This window comes from Actinia tenebrosa, unplaced genomic scaffold (assembly GCF_029948245.1).
Source record: "Actinia tenebrosa isolate PJP-AT-01 unplaced genomic scaffold, QUT_ActTen_1.0 PGA_scaffold10__47_contigs__length_13832649, whole genome shotgun sequence".
NCBI classification, from domain to species: Eukaryota; Metazoa; Cnidaria; class Anthozoa; order Actiniaria; family Actiniidae; genus Actinia; species Actinia tenebrosa.
In genome coordinates, this window is record NW_028292570.1 from 9947919 (window position 1) to 9965795 (window position 17877).

A 17877-nucleotide genomic window follows, 5' to 3' on the forward strand; every position below is an offset into this window, starting at 1 on the left:
GAACCTATTTTTAAATTCTAAAATGTTTACTTCTTGAAAATGAAACTTCTCCAAAAATGCAACCTTGCAGGCCAAGATAGAACTAGGAGATTACAACTAGGAGCCAAATAGAGGACTATACCAGAATGATGAATTAAAAGTTGAATTAAAAAAAAAAAAAAAGAAAGGAAGAAAAAAAAAAAAAAAGACGTCCTAGTTTTACGAGGGTAGCTAGCTCTTATGATCAAATTAGAATTTAGAAGTTGATTTTTTTGTTGGAGGGAGGAAAACAGAGCCCGGAGAAAAGTGTACCGAAGCACAGGAGAGAACCAGCTTAAAACTCTACTTGCAATGGTCCGGCATCAATCAGCTAATTCCGGGAATCGTTGTTGAATAAGGCTATTATTAGTATCTTTGATATTGATGAAATATTAATGTTATTTGTGAAGAACTTCGTTAATAAATTATCTTTTTTGGATATGACTAGTGACTAGTGACTACGGGAAACAATGTATAATAACCATAAACTGGCCACAGCACTGGTGTTTATTTAAGTGAAGGAATAGCTAAAACCATACTAAGACCTTTGAAAGGCTGGCCACAACACATTATTATATTACTGTTTATTTTCAGTGTCTATACATAAAGACTATTTTGAGAATCACAACTGGCAAGGAGGCCAACCAATTGGCTATTTTCAAGCTTGGTCGAGAAACCAGTGAATTTGAATAAATGATAAGAAAATGCGGTTGCGAGAACGATGCTATGTAACTACCACTAAACCCCATATGTATGCTGCCATACCACTGGGGTGCGATTGACGTAATTATAAAAATGTTTAGAAGACTTTGCCAGAAAAATGATTTTTAAGCGACGCCCGGTATTTTCATTCACTATTCAACAGATTGTTTAAAGAAGTTAAGAACTGACTCAGGCATAAGTCTGGTAAGTTACATTTGATTTATTTGGGGACTTCATATCGTCAGATACTTCCTTTACGAAATGTCTGAACTACGTATATACCTTAACCATTAGTTTACTAACCTATTTCATATGGTAAAGATGGAATAATTAATTTTGAGAAACTTTTCGAGCGAAACGGCTCACTATTATCTCACGATCAGGTGCTGGTTATATCTCTCTTCACACATCAGTCTATAGCTGAAAATTTATTCCTATCGTAAAAAAATTGCTAGAAAAAGAAATTACGAGTAAAGACTCCTGAGCACAAACAAAAAGGAAAAAAAAAAAAAAAAAAAATGAACAGCGTCCTTTTTTTCGATTTTACAAGCCCTTTATGTAGGACCAAAACTCCCTACCCAGTTAGATGTGCGAAACGAAGGAAAAACTAGTAATGATATTTATTTCTTTCGACAGTAAACCTATGTCACATTAGTGATTTACAATAGGGAACTGCATTAAGAAATACACAAGTAAAGTCAAAAACGATATGTAAAAAAGAAAATAAATAATATAACTAGTTAGTTCCTTGAACACGGTAAAGCGGGGAAGCTGTTTCGTACACATCGTTCATCACTATTTCTTGGAAATTAATTCAATTTCGTTTAAGTTAACGAAATGAGGACAGTTAAAGTGAGTCTGGAAGGTCTGTTTTATCCGATATACCGACTGACGTCGTCCCAGATTTTCAAGACAACTAAAGTTCTTTTTTTTCTTGCGTATGACAATGACTTTCAAGTTTCAAAAGAAGCGATCGCACTTCATTGTTTTCTGGAAGACGCCGAGTTACAACTCGATCTGTTCTTGGAAATGTCCTGATGTGGGGCTTGTAACTATTGCATATAGCCTGCACATTGAAATAAATTCGAAATTTCTCAAATGGAATAATTTGGTATTTATGAAAAAAAATTTTTTTTTAAGCTCAAGGAACAAAAAACAGTCGGTACGAAGACCCTTTAATTCTCGACTCCCTCTGTAAATTTGCATACCGCGAGGAGCGCAATGCATTGTGGATAGGGTGGTATCAAAAACCAAGATGGCAGACAAATGTTTCAATTGCAATTTACCTTCTTCTTCTAACACTTCTTACACTGATCCTAGCTCTCCTAAGAGCTCCAGCACGGGTCAGGGAGAGGTGAAAGAACCTCCTCCGGGAACTTCAAGCTCTGATTTGGTAGACAAAGTAAATGAAAATCACTCAAGAGAACCTCTTCGAGAGATCAACGACAACTTTACAGTCACTGATACTACAGTCTGTTCCTAGGGTAAAAGCTTAAAAGACATGCCTCCATTTTCGGAAAAGCAAGTTGACAATCGTCTGATCTATAACTCGAAGACTATGCCTGACATGAAAGCTCCACTGGCGTGCAGAAACAAGCTATGTGGATACAAGCTTTGGAAAGAAGGTTATATTAAAAAACTATATACTAAGCCAAACATTCTATCCGGAGCTCAACGGCTTTTTCTAGTAAAAGCTATTGTTTCGGCATCCATGAAGCAGCAGAGTTATTTGGTTTACTGTCACCTAGACCAGTTATCTGGTGAAGTGGAATTTGCCAAGTGTAACTGTGAAGCTGGACAAGGGGGATGCTGCAAATATGTTGCAGCTCTATTCCCGGAGTAGTCAATCGATAAAAATCGATATCGATTTTGCCAATCGATAAATCGATAACAATCGATACCGCTGATTTGATTGATATCGATTGTATAGATCAATCGTTAAAAATCGAACTCACACTAAATTTTTGTATCGATTTTTATCGATTGATTGATTATATACATATCGATTTTTTTCGATTTATGTTCTTGAACAATTTCTATCTATGATCGTACGAGGGCCGTGTGGCTACGGATTTACACCACCGGCAATTACTCTTTCGTAACCATAGCTTGACACAAACTAGGAGTTTGTTATAGCGATCAGTGAACCGACAGCAAAAGTACTTGGATAATTAGCTGCCTGATCTACAAATTATTACTTGTGAATTAATAGTTATAAAATCTATTGCACTATCATCGATATTTTCGAATACTTTCCGTGAAATAAAGCTGATTATGTGATTGTACTCATTATTGGATCGAATTAAAGCTGTCAAATCTTGATCGATAAAAATCGATTAAATCGATAAAAATCGAACTCACACCAATTTTTTTAATCGATTTTAAACGATTTCCCATAAAAATCGATACAAATCAGCTGATTTCTATCGATTTTTATCGATTGACTACTCCGGGTCTATTGTATACCTTGCTGGACTACAAAAATCTCCAACTGGAAGAAGTTCCAGATGATGTGACTTGTACTCAGGTACTCCAGAAATGGAGTATTCCATCTACATCTGGTTCAACCATGACAAAAGCAGTGAAGTTCGAAGACTTAACTTTTGAGAATGCTGATTATATAAGGGACAAGGAAAACAAAAGAAAGCGTCCTTTGGTAAAAGGAAAACGAGAAAATTATTGTTCTACACCACCATTTGCTAAGAAGGTAATGGATATATGGTGTTTGTACTTATTCGAATTATGCATGTTGATCTGTAAAAAGAATAAAACCTGGATGTTGCCTCCCCCGTATTTAAAGAAGTTTTTTTTGTTCATTCAGGCCATTTGTATTTGAAGTAAAGATTTTTGTTCTTACTATGTATTTTTTTTTTGGTACTTCTAATCTATAGGTCAAAAAAGATGAAATAAAAGCTTTATGTACATCATTACAACAAAATGGTAAAGCTGCTTTACTGTGTGCAACATTCATTGGCAATGATTTTAAACCAGATATATTTTTTCGAACCAGCTGTACATTTCAGGAAGACCGGGTAGAAACTGGTGTTAAGTTTGGAAGAAACATCTTATTTGATAATATGCCACAGTCAAGTCATACTGGGCTAAATCTTTCAGTTCAGACAATGGAACTTATTATTAAAAAAGTTGGTGTCAGCAAAGATGAGGCAATAGCTATTGAGATAGCAACCAGATCTCAACGGCAAAGTAAAGCTTGGTTCAAAGAGAGACAAAAAAGATTAACTTCTTCATCATTTGGAAGGGTGATAAACCGAAGGGAGACTACTTCACCTGTATCTCTGGTAGCAAGCATTAAGAAAACAAATACAGCATCATCCAGGATGCCTCCGTCACTGAAGTGGGGAGTTGAAAATGAGCCAGTTGCCCTAGAAATGTACAAAGCCCAAAAAGGGGAACATGTTTTAGTTGCTGACTATGGACTAGTTATTAACACATCATGGCCCTGGCTTGCATTTAGTCCTGATGGTATCATTTACAGCAGTGAAAACAATCCAATAGGAGCCATTGACATTAAATGCCCATTTTCAAAAAGAGAGGTGACAATTGAAGAGTGCTGCAAAGACTCAACATTTTACCTGAAAAAAACACCAGATGGCCCAAGACTCAAGAAAACACACATTTATTATTATCAATGTCAAGGTGTTCTTAATATTACAGGACTGGACTGGATTGACTTTGTTGTTTATACAAAGAATGATTTATTTGTGCAACGTATACCTAAAGAAATCAATTTGTGGAATTCCAAGATGCTCCCAAAACTAACATCTTTTTATGCTCAGTATCTCTTGCTTTAGGTCAGGGATTATTGTGATTTAATTCATGAAAAGAATGTCATCATTACTTGTGGAACAAAATTAAATGGTATCATATCTAATACTGTAAACCTCTGAAAATATAAGACTCTCAGAGAATATAAGCTCATTATCACATGATTCTTTGTTCTTTTTTTTTTTAAACCAAACATTGCATGTTGGGAAATTAAGTCCTAGGCTTATATACTTATAGCTTGGAGGTTTACAGTAAACTGAAATAAAACAACCCTAGCATAAATGTGTAAGTTTCAACAATGTTAATACTGTTAATACTACAGTGTTTCTTCAGTGCATTATAATGCAAAATTTCAAAATCAACAGTTAAAATAAGTTTTCTCCCCATTATTACTCATCTTCTGCAATAATTGGAGGCAAAAAGTTACATAAGTATGAACAAATTATCCATATCTTATTAAGATCAGCAGCCATTGACAATGGAAATTCCATTTTCAAAATTCTAAAACACTTAATTCTGCGAATTGCCCGTTCAACATGTATTCTGACTGATGCAATCCTTCTTGTCTCAGTTTCCTCCTCAAGTGATAGATGGTCATTCTCCTTAACAAATGCTGGCATATTCAGGAAAACATCCTAGGGTAGTATATCCTCGATGTCAAATCCTTTGTCAACCATGATGCTGTCATTTTTTCGAGTAAAGAAATTAGTCCACAGTCTTTAGTTGCCTCCTTATCACTTGTTCTCCAAGAGTAAAGATCAGAAACAAATTTAATCATTCCAGATGGAGCAATGCCAACAAGCCCTTTGGCAGTGTTATGATGTTTGTAGTAAGAATATGTTCGACTTTGTGATCTCAGGGGGCTTGGCATTTCAATAAACAGTTCAGTGCAATCTATTATGACCCTTGTTTTAGGGTAAGTGTCTTTAAATCACTGGGGCATTGACTTGTTTACAACTTCCCTTGTTGGCCATATTGAGTAGCTACGAAATCTCGTGTGGAGAAAATCAAACCAAGTTATGCAAACTCTAGAAACATGTGATGGTGAAATTCCAACTCTACATGCCAAATCCTCCAAAAGTAAGCCACATCTAAGCCTTGCAAGAACAATGAAGAATTCATTTTCTGGGGTAAGTGTTCTTTGCCTCCCTCTTTTGTTTTGTTCAGGAGTTTTTAATCTTTCTGGGTTGGTATTAGAGTCATAATAAATTAGTTTATGTACTGCAGGCCCAAAGGAATCAAATATACTTTTAAAAACTGTGTAGTCTTGAAGACCAGTGTAAAATTTGAAGAGCAGTGTGTCATTTTCAAATCTTTCTACTGTAAATGATTTATTAACGATCTCTTTTTCAAGATTCTCAATTTGACTCTCATAACATTTCTTCAGAGAGACTAGTTCGTTTTGTAATTCTTTTAGCTGCAAGCCTAATTCTTCTATCTTTTTGTCACAATCTACATGTATATTTTCATCAAAGGTACAGTTATTGTAACTTTCTTCTAAGTGACTTTCAGTCAAGACTTCAAGAGTAGTTTCAGCGGCAACTTGAATCACCTGTAATTTATCCGTGTCTGAGTTGTTGTTGACTTCACGATTCCTTGCACGTATTGTTGGTCGAGATTTAGAGACGGTGGGACGAATTTTCTTTGGTACAATTGTTGGAATGTTATTGTCGTATGTTTTCGCGCCACCAGGAAAATGGGCTGAACAAACACGATGGTGAGGGCCGGGTTTGAATTTTTTTCTGCTAATCCAGTGAATCCACTTTTTTCTCAGCTGCTGTTTTTCTAGACTTTTTTCTTGAGGAAATCGATAGAAGTGCAAGTCTTTATTTTTTGTTGTTGTTGTTATAGCAGCCCGGCACACAGCATGTGTACCCGCCTCTCAATCTTACGGTGGCCCACAAGTCTCACGGCAAAACAAAAACTCACGGCAAAACAAACTAAACTCACGGCAAAACAAACTAAACTCACGGCAAAACAAACTAAACTCACGGCAAAACAAACTAAACTCACGGCAACAGGCAATAAATTCACGGCAAAATAAACTAAACTCACGGCAGAATAAAGAAAGCCACGACAAAATAAACTAAACTCACGGCAGAATATAGAAAGCCACGGCAGAATCAGAGGAGGGTGATCAAGTCGCGTGAAGCATTGTGGGGTAAAAGTTTCATTATGCTTCATTTGCATTTGAACGTCGTCGTGTGAACATCTCCTGGCGAGAAAGTATTATGAATGCCAAATCTGTCTCACCGGTTTGGTGTGGATTTTCTTGCAGTTGGTGATTTCCTTTATCTAAACTGTGTATACTTTCAATTTCTACATACTTGTACGGTGAAGTCTCTGCCATTTATGTCGATAAAATAAAACTAGTTGGGGGCCACGTTAGCTTCACTGGCAACCCTCGCGAACGAAGGATTGTTTTGTTTCCTGACTGTCAAAACATCTGAGAACTAAATGACGAAAGGTGGCCTTTGACCATAAGGGCTGTTACTTGCCTCAAAATGTTAAGTGGTGGATATTTCATTTGATAACTTTATTCAAACGCGATTGATTGAGCTAGAACATCGAGCATCCAAAAACCGATCGGCTTGGAATCACATACCCGGCGACTAAGATGACAAACCTTGAACCGATTTTTCTCTTCAAAAATGTCTCCTAAAACCATTCATTTCATTACCAACATTCATTTTTAATTATTTCTTGTCAAGCTTAGGTTCTTATCATTGAAACTTTATTTTTGTTGGAATAATTATAAAGCGTTCTTATTGTTTCAGGGTCAATATTGAAGTCTAAAGTCTTTTAAAGGTTATGATAAATTGATAAACTTTGCACTGTAAATTTAATAGTATTTAACCAGACGCCATTTGTATTTACAACATCAAAACCACTGAAAAATTGCTCGCGGTAAAAAAATCAACAGGGAACCCACGGTCGTTCCCATCACAACCTTTATTGTATTCTGCCGTGGCTTTCTTTGTTCTGCCGTTGCTTTCTTTATTCTGCCGTGAGTTTAGTTTATTTTGCCGTGGCTTTCTTTATTCTGCCGTGAGTTTAGTTTATTTTGCCGTGAATTTATTGCCTTTTGCCGTGAGTTTAGTTTGTTTTGCCGTGAGTTTAGTTTGTTTTGCCGTGAGTTTTTGTTTTGCCGTGAGACTTGTGGGCCACCGTACATTCTTGACTTATTAGAAAATACTTTCGATCCATTTGATAATGACACATCGTTGCTTTTACTGGGAGAAAACGAAGGTTCTTTCACCTCTCCCTGACCCGTGCTGGAGCTCTTAGAAAGCTAGGATCAGTGTAAGAAGTGTTAGAAGAAGAAGGTAAATTGCAATTGAAACATTTGTTTGCCATCTTGGTTTTTGATACCACCCTATCCACAATGCATTGCGCTCCTCGCGGTATGCAAATTTATAGAGGGAGTCGAGAATTCAGCGATTTTACAAGCCTTTTATTAGGACCAAAAACTGTCTATCCCTGACTCTCTTCCTCGTATAGAAAAAACTGGTATAGTTAAACGGTAAAGACCTCTCTAAATAATAGATAGAGCAAAGGTGATTTGAAATTTCTGCACGCAATGCATTGTATGTCACAGCGAAAATTTCTAAGTATTTTCTATAATCTCTTGTGAAAAGGAAATATGTTCCACCAACAACGACGAAATATGCTATTTCTAAAGTATATTTGGCGAATCTTTCCATTTACCGAGACCTGGTCCGGAGGCAGTTTTTTTGATCTTCGGAAGCGTGATTAGCAAATCCAGCTCTTCGAGCCTCGGAGGAGTGAAATTACTGTTATCAAACAAAAGCGGCGTAGGCTTGGTGTAGTCATAACATAAATCGGCTCCAAAGTAATCATTCAAGCCTTCCACTGAAGAAGTCCCTGCCCATCGTGAGCTGAGGCTTAGCTTTCCCCCTGTGAGATGTTGTCCACCTTTGTCCACCAATGTTGACTGCCTATAGAGTCCCCACTCTTGCCCCGCTGTTTCCGATTATCTCCTATTATAAGCCGAGAAAATTCCTTTACTCTGTCCCTATTGTTTGTGGCTGCAGCACGCCCCCTCTTTCTTATGAGATATTTAACTAGTGGTGTTAAAGGGAAAGAAAACAAGTTGGTGGGGAAGGACGGGGAGGGAATTTCTGAAATAAATGTAACTCTGTAGGCATAGACTACTGATAAATTAGATTTGAAGACAAGTTTATAATATATCATGTTTATTCTCGCTAAGAATAGGATTATCTTTAAGATTACTACAGCATTTGTGAAATGGAAAAAAAATAATTTTAAAATAATTTTCAAGATTATTTCTTAGAATTGAAAAAATTAAGTAACAAGGTTTCAAGGTTTCAAGGCTTCAAGGTTTTTTTATTTCCCAGAATGAGAATTTTATACTTTACATCACTATTAAGTCGAATCTACACGAGCAAGCTTTCCTTGACAACTATAAAACTTGGTTTGGTATACCAGCAAGAGCTAGCCGACATAGATCTATTATACACTTGATGTCTGGTCGCGGGGGAAATAGCTTAATAGTTTTGTTTTCCCTCGAGTCTCGATGTTTCACGAGGCGCCAAGCCGAGGGAAGCATCGAGACTTGAGGGAAAACAAAGCAAACTAATTTCCCGAAGGACCAGACATTAAGTGTTTTGTTATATAGCAATAATTGAGAAATATTGAGAAGTCAGTTTACGAAATAAGAACTTTATTTAGCAAGCTAAATGCATGAAAACTGACCATTTTCATTACAAATACAACTCATATATGGTCTTGTATTTCTCTACCAAAAGGCGAGGAGAGTAGCAACAGCATTTTTAGTCGCTTTTTTCGTATTTTCCGAATCCTTTAATTCGTCTGAACAGCGCTCAAGCAGATAATCTTTTAGCGCCTGCACGTTGTCAATATTTGGGACATCCTCGATGGAATACGATGTAAAACGGCTCTTGTTATCCTTGCGCAAAACGCGAAGACAAATGTGCATTTTGCTCTCCATTGTACAATTGTCACCGACTGATAGAGAACAATTAATTATTCATGTTGATTTACCTGTTATCCTTTTTGGTCTAGGCTCGTAGGGATGATCCGATCAACGACAACGTTTAGTCAAAGGACTGCATATTATGTTCAGGTTTTCCGAAGGCATGTTTAACGAATAATGATCTTTGACTCGAAGTGTTTGTTTGGCCGCCAATGACGATCGCGTGCTTCGTGCAGCCCTGCACATGTAATGTAAAAATGTCTTTCGAGACATCAGTCGAAAGATTGTTTTCAATGCCACAATTGTGGTGGCAAAAACAAGGTGGCTCCATATAGTTTGTGTACGCGCGCGCCAAGTTGTGCACGAGCATGCGCAGAACCAGAACTTGAAGAGTTTTTATTTTGATGACGTCACGAAAATATCGTTCGCTTGCGTAATGTCTTTTCTGAAGTAAATCAAAAACTAGACGGTAAAATGTCTTCAAAATTCTATATTCTTTTTATCATATAAAGGTTAAACGGTTGTCAAAATATTTAGAAATTTGGTACTGTGGATCTTTCTTTGTTCGGATAATACAATATTTCGCATTCATTCGAAATTAATGAAAAGAATGGCCTTTATTATAGCTGTTGTAGTGTTGGCATGATAACCTAAGGCCCTGGCTAAACGAGGAAACATGTTTCCCTAAATGTTTCCTAAGGTGACAAAACTGTCAGGAAACATCGGAAAACAATGTTTCCATGCGTCTTGGAAACATGAAATGTTTCTGCCGCACATGAGCAAAACAATTTTTTGAGTCTTGGAAGCAAAATTTGTTGCACGCAGCAATGTTTTGCATGTGGCTAAACTGGGAAACATCGAGGAAACATGCGCGCAGTAAACATGTTTCCTCGTTTAGCCAGGGCCTAACATGTGATCAGCTCCATAAATATTGAATCCTAAACTCGTGAACATTAATATGGTTGGCGTGTTAGGTATCACTGTGTGAGCCTGCTTTAGCCATAGATTACTTTGTCCTATTGATTGACACTACCGAAAACTCTAGGAAACCCACCTTAATACGCCAGTTTCTTCAGCTCAATAAATTTAAAATTGTCTAAGGCGGAAACTGAACACCCAATGCCCCCCCCCCCCCTCCGTTTCTGAGAAATAATTTAAAACATAACAAAACTTGAGAACCGCCAAAAACTGTCAGCAATTGTATATAGAGAGCCATTAGCAACAAACAACAATAACTGGTCTAATAAAGTAAAATCTTTATTAGACCGAAGCGGCTTAGGGAATATCTGGCTTGAAATAAACTACAATCATTGTTCAAGTCAGAACCCATTCAAAATAATTAAAACTAGATTAACGGATATAGAAATTCAAGTCTGGTGAGGGGAACTCTTCAACGATGAAAAAACTAGAAGAGGCCCACCAGGACAAAAAAATAAATCAATGACATATCGTCTGGTAAAAACAGATTACTCGTTTGAAAATTATTTAATCGAAGTTAAGAATTTTGAACACAGAAAATAATTAACCAAATTGAGAATTAGTAATCACGACCTTGAAATCGATCGAAAAGGGAAGGACATTCAAGGAAATATACAAAAATCCAGAAGAAAGGAGATGCCGCGTCCATTGCCCAGATAGTGTAGAAGATGAGAGGCACTTCCTTCTTCACTGTACATTATATTCAAATCTAAGGGAAGAATTCTTCAAGGACATAAATAACATAAACAATGATTCTCTTTTGTTAAATGAGAACGAGTTGTTTCTGCTATTTATGAGTCCACCCAAAATGTTAGCAGTTGCAGTATATATATAGCAAAATATGTCCACAACTGCTTTATAAAAAGATCACATACAATAAAGAATTAATATAGTATGTGGTCTTCTTACCCAGAGTAGGCAATAAATAGTAATCGTACTAAATAGGTTAAATCTATTATAACATAAGAAAAACTACTATAAATTAACAATTATAGCCTTCATACGTTAATGTTTATTCGGGTAAAATGTCCATGTATATCCTGATACTCGATACCGAATAAAAAAGTCTGTCGGTCTGTCTGTTTTTAAAAGTTGCCGTATACACTTATTTCAATAACGTTAGTCGCCTGAAAAGCTATAAAGCTGAGGCCGACAAGGATTATGGGTAGATTCATTTTACACGTTCAACCGCTTGATAACTGTTCATGGACTTGCGAATCTTTTACTGGTTACATTCTCACCTCTTCTGAGCATCATCGAGCTGCAGTTTGTATCAAAAAAGCTTTGTATATATATGCTTTTGTGATATACTCTCAATTATAAAGCTAAATTCTTATAATCAAAAATAATGAAAATTTAGTAGAGGTAGCTATAGCACGAAGCATACCAACAGGCGCGCGCTTTCTTTTCTTTTTTTCTTTTTTTCTCAATACACTCTAATTATCATTTTAGCCCCCCAATCAAAATTATGCTTCTACGTCCCTGATGTAATAAGAATTTAGTTATGTGCCAATTTAGCAGTAATGATGAAAAGGTAAATTATACACCGTGAAAAGATGAAAAAATTTACTGACGTTTCGGACGCTAGTCCTTCGTCGGAGTAAAAGAGAAAGAGGTGGTAGAAAGGAGTGTATATATGATAGAATAAGACAAAAGAAACCAATGAGAGCAAGGTAGGCAAGGAAACAAAAACAAACAATCAAAAGACAAAAGAAAAGGTTAGTTGAAAGTAAAGCGTTTATTAATCCCGTTGGGACTAAGAGTGCCCAATAGGTGAATAAGCCTCATTTCTTTGGTCTTGCGACAATCATTGTTGCCGTTAATCAAAGAAAGACCGAAAACAATGAAGTCAGAAAGAGAATGGTTAGCTAGATTAAAATGGCGGGAAACTGGTTTGGTGGGATCGTTATTGCGAATATCATAAAGATGATTGCAAATGCGATCACCAAGACGGCGGCCAGTCTCGCCCACATACAAAAGATTACAGCGGGTACATTTAATACAATGTACAACATTAGAAGTGGTACAAACAAAATGGTCAGTGATTTTAACAGTGGATTTAGGACCGACAACAGAAGTGTGAGAGGCTATGTGAGGACAATTATAACAACGTTTACGAGAACAGCGAAAAGTACCAGGTTCTTTGTTGGAGGGAAGAACCCCCTTGACCAAGAAAGAACGAAGATTACGATCACGTTTATAAGAAAAAAGAGGGCGGTTGTTGAAAATAGCAGAAGTGCGAGTATCAAAGTCAAGCAGAGAAAAGTTGCGGTTAACAATGGGTTTAATGGAATTGTTAATAGGATGATACGTAAGCCGAGTGAAAGGAATGCGATCATTAGAGGGACGAGTGTGAGGAGTGAGTGCGGTGGTACGATCAATAGAAGAAACTTTGCGAATGGCGCGATCAATAACATGAGCAGGATAATTACGCTTAAGGAAGAAGGAACGCATCTCATAAAATTTAGCAGAAAAATCAAGATCATCACTACACATACGACGAAGACGAAGAAATTGCGAGAACGGAATAGCGTTAAGAGTGTGCTTAGGATGCGAAGACGAGTAGAGTAAATAAGAATGAGAGTCAGTAGGTTTGTAGTGGACACTAGTGCTAAGACGGTCGTCATTAACACTAAGCAAGATGTCAAGGAAAGTGACTGATGTTTCACTAACCTCCCACGTTAAGTCTAAGGCAGGGTGAAAAGAGTTAACAAAAGAGATGAAAGAATCTAAGTCATTACGAGAACAAGATGTAGCATCAATACAATCATCAATATACCGTCCAAAAAACTCAGGTTTAGGTCCAGTATATTGTTGAAAAACAAGGTTTTCGATATAACCAACAAACGAATTGGCATAACTAGGGCCCATCTTAGTACCCATAGCAACACCGTTTACCTGCCGATAATACCGATCACCGAAAGAAAAACAATTAAGAGTAAGAACAAGTTCAGCTAAGCGTAACAAAGTGGGAGTGCTGGGCTCGAGGACAGGACGAAGATCGAAAAAATGCTGAAGAGCACGAAGGCCCTCATCATTAGGAATAACAGTATACAAAAATTTGACATCCATAGTAAACAATAGCTTAGAAGAGTTATCAGGAAAGCGAAAATCATTAAAAATACTAAGAGCGTGATTATAGCACTCAATCACACTCTTATCACTCTTAGTATCATGAAATTTCACTATTTTTTTTAGAAAAGCAATCAGGAAACACAATGGCCTCAAACAACGAAATAAAAATCCGCAACAATGAGGAAAAAATAGCAGATTTAGAGAAACAGTTGAGGGTATGTCTCGTGAAAGAAAAAAAACTTGAAGATGAGATCAAAGCTTCAGAAAAGAAAATGGAAGAGGAGTATAAAAAAAGAAAAGCAAGCAAACATAGTGTGCTCATTCTTACGCAAGTTGGCACAACCATGCAGAGAAACATGTGCAAGTACGTCCTGGGAAAATACTTTAAAACCTGGCGTTTCTACAAGTTTAAAAAAATTAACAGCTACATTGAAGAACTTGATGCGCCAACGGCCGACCAAATTTCAGCAAGACAACGGCTGACGGAGTTGAACCAAAAGATTTCTTGGGACCAAAATTTGGTGGATAGTCTTAAAAACCTTAATCAAACGAGAATCGGTATTGCTCATCCCGAGCTAAGCAGTGAAAAGATCCAAGAAGCTACAGAGTTTTTGAGAAAGGAAGGAGAGTTGGACGACGAGTGGTTCGACATATTAAACATACTGAAAGGACAATGGGAAATCTCCGAAGATTTTTTAAAGTAAGTTTTTATTTTGTAAATTAATGCCTTCGAAATCCGGTAAAATGTCTCTGATCTGGCCGGCTATGATTTTCATCGAACTTGTTATGGGTGAATTCTACAGTACTGATTTACCATTAGCTATACACTTATTTCAAAAAAATGTTGTCGGTCAGAAATCTGAAATCTGAGACCGAAAGGAATTGTGGGTTGTACGCTGTAAATTGTTTGAGATTTTAATTAGTAGTTCGCAAAAAGGTCAAATCCTGATATACTAACTTTGAGCGATGACCTGTCAAACTGTCTGGGTAAGTGTACGTTTATTGAATTTTTAACGAGAAAACACTCAGTCCCCCACAATTCTATGAATCGGTCTCAGATTTCTGATTTCAGATATTCAACCGAAAAGGTTTTTTTGAAATAGGTGTATATGATGTCGTAAAAGTTTGGAACATGCCTTTCTGGGATACGGAAAGCGTCTTTTGTTTAGATTCCAAGGTTCTCGTTGATATCATGTAACCTACTTCTCCGTTATCATGACAATTATCTTACAGGAGAGTCAAAGAGGGTTGAGATTCAGGTGGTTCAAAGTTTGCGCCTGCCACTGGACGAAAGCGTGGTGCGTATTCAAAGAAGGCCGCTGGTGGAATTGAGAATCTTTCTCCAACTAAGAGAGCTAAAAAGTTTCAGTGAATTCCTTTTTCATTCTTGGATCTATTTTCTATTTGTTTCCAATGTTCTCGTTGGTAAAAACGTCTCCAACGTTCTTGACAATATTATGTAATATAAAATAGATAATTGCTGATGCATTAAAGAATCCTAGTCGACTACGATGCACTGCGCGCCGGAAACAATGCAATGTATGTAAAGCGGCATTTTCTCAGTCACTTTATGCTTTCCGTGAGATCTTATAAATTTTGGCAACGAAGATAGATTTTAAAAGTTGTGATGTCTAACAGTTGGACGACCGAAAAATCATAATGTCAGAAAGATAATCTCTCTGAAATTTAAATTTACTTGTTATAGAACGAAAGGAAGGAAACTTTGGGAATTTGAAAACTTTCGCATAATGAATTTGCAGAAATGTTGCTCCCCCAGAGCTTTGAAAAGCTTCGAGAACGATGTAGGCAAACGATTTAACAATAATATAGGCGCGCAGTGCATCGTGGTTGACTAGGATTTTTTTAAGTAACATGTGTCAGTTTACGATTCCTTGTAATTACACATTGTAGCTGTTTGTATTGCTTGTAGTATACGTTATTGATTTTACGTCGACGTTTATAAGAAGAATTCATAATGATAAGTCGGTCAGGGAGCCGAAAAACGAAAGCACGTATTGAAGAAAGTTTAGAAGAGTTACTCAGGCCAGCAGCAATCATTCTTGTCAGAGGATGGACCTCTTTAGCGAAAAAATTAGATGCTCAGAAACAGTGTGTCGAAAAATCCGCATGAGGGACGATATCGCGAAATTATACAAAATTTTAATGTATGTAATATATTTTAATACATTTTAAGGACGGATTCAGAATTTTGGCTACCGGGGATCTCGAACCACCAATCAGTATGAGTCTTTTTGCAAAAAAGGGGGCGGGGGTGGGGCGGTGGCTTTTTAAATTTTAAATACAATTTTCAATTTTTTTGTATATATGTATTTTACGTGCGTGTGCAGACAGTACTTTTTCGCTCTTTGTGAGCTCATCAGTGCAGAACAGAGGCGAACCTCGTATATCAAACAAGCAGTTTTTTTAAAAAGGTTTGCTGTACCATGCCAAAGTGCTCCAACTTCAATATATCGCATGATATTTGTACTCCCTCTGGGCTTTCTCCTCAATATTTTTACTCACTCAACCCTTCCTAACTTTAACCTGCAGTAAATAGGGAACGGCCTTCGGCCTTCAGCCTCATGGCTATTAATTAACTCGTAGACCATTCGGGCTGCGAGTCTAATTGTTAAATAGTCAGATCTTCGGCGTTGCTCGGATGACCACCTAATGGCGGTTACGTCTCACTTAGAGACGTTAAAAAAGAGGGCGACAAGTTTATCAGCTAGTAAGTAAGTAAGTAACACTTTATTTAAAAAGGGAACCGTAATTACAGAAAACTGTACTCTCCCTTATATCCCTAACAAAAATATAGAGATATATTACAATAATAAAAGGTAATTAAACAAAAAATGCAAACATCATAAAAGATAATAAATTAGAGGATACAATTTGACAAAAATTACAAGCATGTATAATACATTAAAGGTATTCAAGTTTTCAAGAAGGCTTGGACCAAGACACATGGCAACATGCACCACCACGAAAGTGGGAACAAGGTGCATGTGCATTGTAACCTGATCCAAGCCTTCCTGAAAACATATGATCTAAATAAAAATATGAATATGAAATTATTGTATGACAAGTCGGCAAAGTGTCCAAGTTTTCGGGAGGGTTTGGACCAAGACACATGGCAACACGCACCACCAAAATTCCGGGGGACGCCAGAGTTTTTAGTGTTAAAACTATGAGAGAACTTGAAAATTTCCAGTTTATCATTGAGATATTGAGGAGCAAGCTTAGCATGAATCTTCAGAAGCAGTACAAGCCGTCGGGCCAAACAGAGTTTATCAATAGGGTACCATCCAAGTTTACAGAAAAGGTCACGAGATCATGAGTTGGTAGTAGTTGCATCAAGAATAAGGCGAGCACATCTTTACTGTAGTTTAAATAGGTCGTGTCTAATTTTCCACTATCGCAATTACCCCAGACAGACAGACAATATTCCATCATAGGTTTGATACTAGCATTAAATAACAGAATCCGGTGTTTAGTTGATAGATATCTCTTGATTCGAGAAAACATAGCGATCCTACTGAGTAGATCTTTACGCATATTTTCAGTATGATCAGTATGTCTACACCGAGCAGACGTTCAGATTGAGATTGCGAGAACAGGTTTCCGTTGAGAACTAGGGATAGATCACCCACAGGATGGCAACAAAGTTTTTGACGAGTTCCAATAATCATATATTTAGTTTTATCTGGGCGGAGAGCCATACAGTTCTCAGTGTTCCATTTGCTGGACCACTGGACGACAACTGTCACGTGTCACCCTCTCTAAATAATTCGTCCATTCCATTTTTGATTTTAATTTACATGTAAATATGTTTTTATTGTACACCGAAATTAAAGAAGTCTCTTGTGCTGAGGCGCCTAGTTGGTCCCACGTATACACCTACATTTTACATTGAATTTTCATTATCGTACCCAGACCCTACTCACCAGCCAAATGGCTACATTCTCGTACCCAGAGTCTCCCCTCATAACGAAAACCGTAGGCTCTGGGCAACTCTGAAATTCTATCGAATTCCATTGGCTTTTGAAAATAACATAGCAACGAAGCCGGATTGGTCAATAGGATAAACGAAAATACCCGAGCGGAAACCAAAATACCAAATCGACAAAAACGGTTATATATCTTTGAGTCTTGAATCAAATTCTATTTCCATTTTTCGAACATATAAACTTTTGCAAAAGCTATTGAGAAACAATTACGGGGGGGAGGAGCGAATTACCAGCTAGATGGTTTAGGGGTATTGACCTCAGCAGTATACAGAATAGGGGTTCTGCGACGGGTGGATCAGGGTGGATCGTGGATCAACCCTAAGAATGACGTCA

General features: G+C 37.2%; 3 protein-coding genes across 3 annotated transcripts; 2 read left to right on the forward strand and 1 right to left on the reverse strand.

Moving 5' to 3' along the window:
• The first annotated feature begins 886 nt into the window (after positions 1-886).
• LOC148912977 (uncharacterized) lies at positions 887-17405 on the forward strand. The gene is made up of 3 exons (XM_089026883.1): positions 887-924; positions 13661-14237; positions 14771-17405. The coding sequence occupies exons 2-3, from the start codon at positions 13681-13683 to the stop codon at positions 14787-14789; spliced, it is 576 nt and encodes a 191-aa protein (XP_088883009.1). The 5' UTR covers positions 887-924; positions 13661-13680; the 3' UTR covers positions 14790-17405.
• LOC116297343 (uncharacterized) lies at positions 1530-4773 on the forward strand. The gene is made up of 2 exons (XM_031705563.2): positions 1530-3427; positions 3612-4773. The coding sequence occupies exons 1-2, from the start codon at positions 3290-3292 to the stop codon at positions 4530-4532; spliced, it is 1059 nt and encodes a 352-aa protein (XP_031561423.2). The 5' UTR covers positions 1530-3289; the 3' UTR covers positions 4533-4773.
• On the reverse strand, positions 5438-6856 carry LOC148912978 (uncharacterized). The gene is made up of 2 exons (XM_089026361.1): positions 6760-6856; positions 5438-6303 (listed from the first exon to the last, which is right to left on the reverse strand). The coding sequence occupies exons 1-2, from the start codon at positions 6854-6856 to the stop codon at positions 5438-5440; spliced, it is 963 nt and encodes a 320-aa protein (XP_088882487.1).
• Positions 17406-17877: the final 472 nt, after the last annotated feature.

Excerpts from the sequence above, each read along its gene's own strand:
- LOC116297343 (XM_031705563.2), top strand. The coding sequence starts at position 3,290 with ATGACAAAAGCAGTGAAGTTCGAAGACTTAACTTTTGAGAATGCTGAT. Across the intron at positions 3,428-3,611 it reads CACCACCATTTGCTAAGAAG|GTCAAAAAAGATGAAATAAA; the intron begins GTAATGGATATA and ends TCTAATCTATAG.
- LOC148912978 (XM_089026361.1), bottom strand. The coding sequence starts at position 6,856 with ATGGCAGAGACTTCACCGTACAAGTATGTAGAAATTGAAAGTATACAC. Across the intron at positions 6,304-6,759 it reads AGAAAATCCACACCAAACCG|AAAAAAGTCTAGAAAAACAG; the intron begins GTGAGACAGATT and ends GATTTCCTCAAG.
- LOC148912977 (XM_089026883.1), top strand. The coding sequence starts at position 13,681 with ATGGCCTCAAACAACGAAATAAAAATCCGCAACAATGAGGAAAAAATA.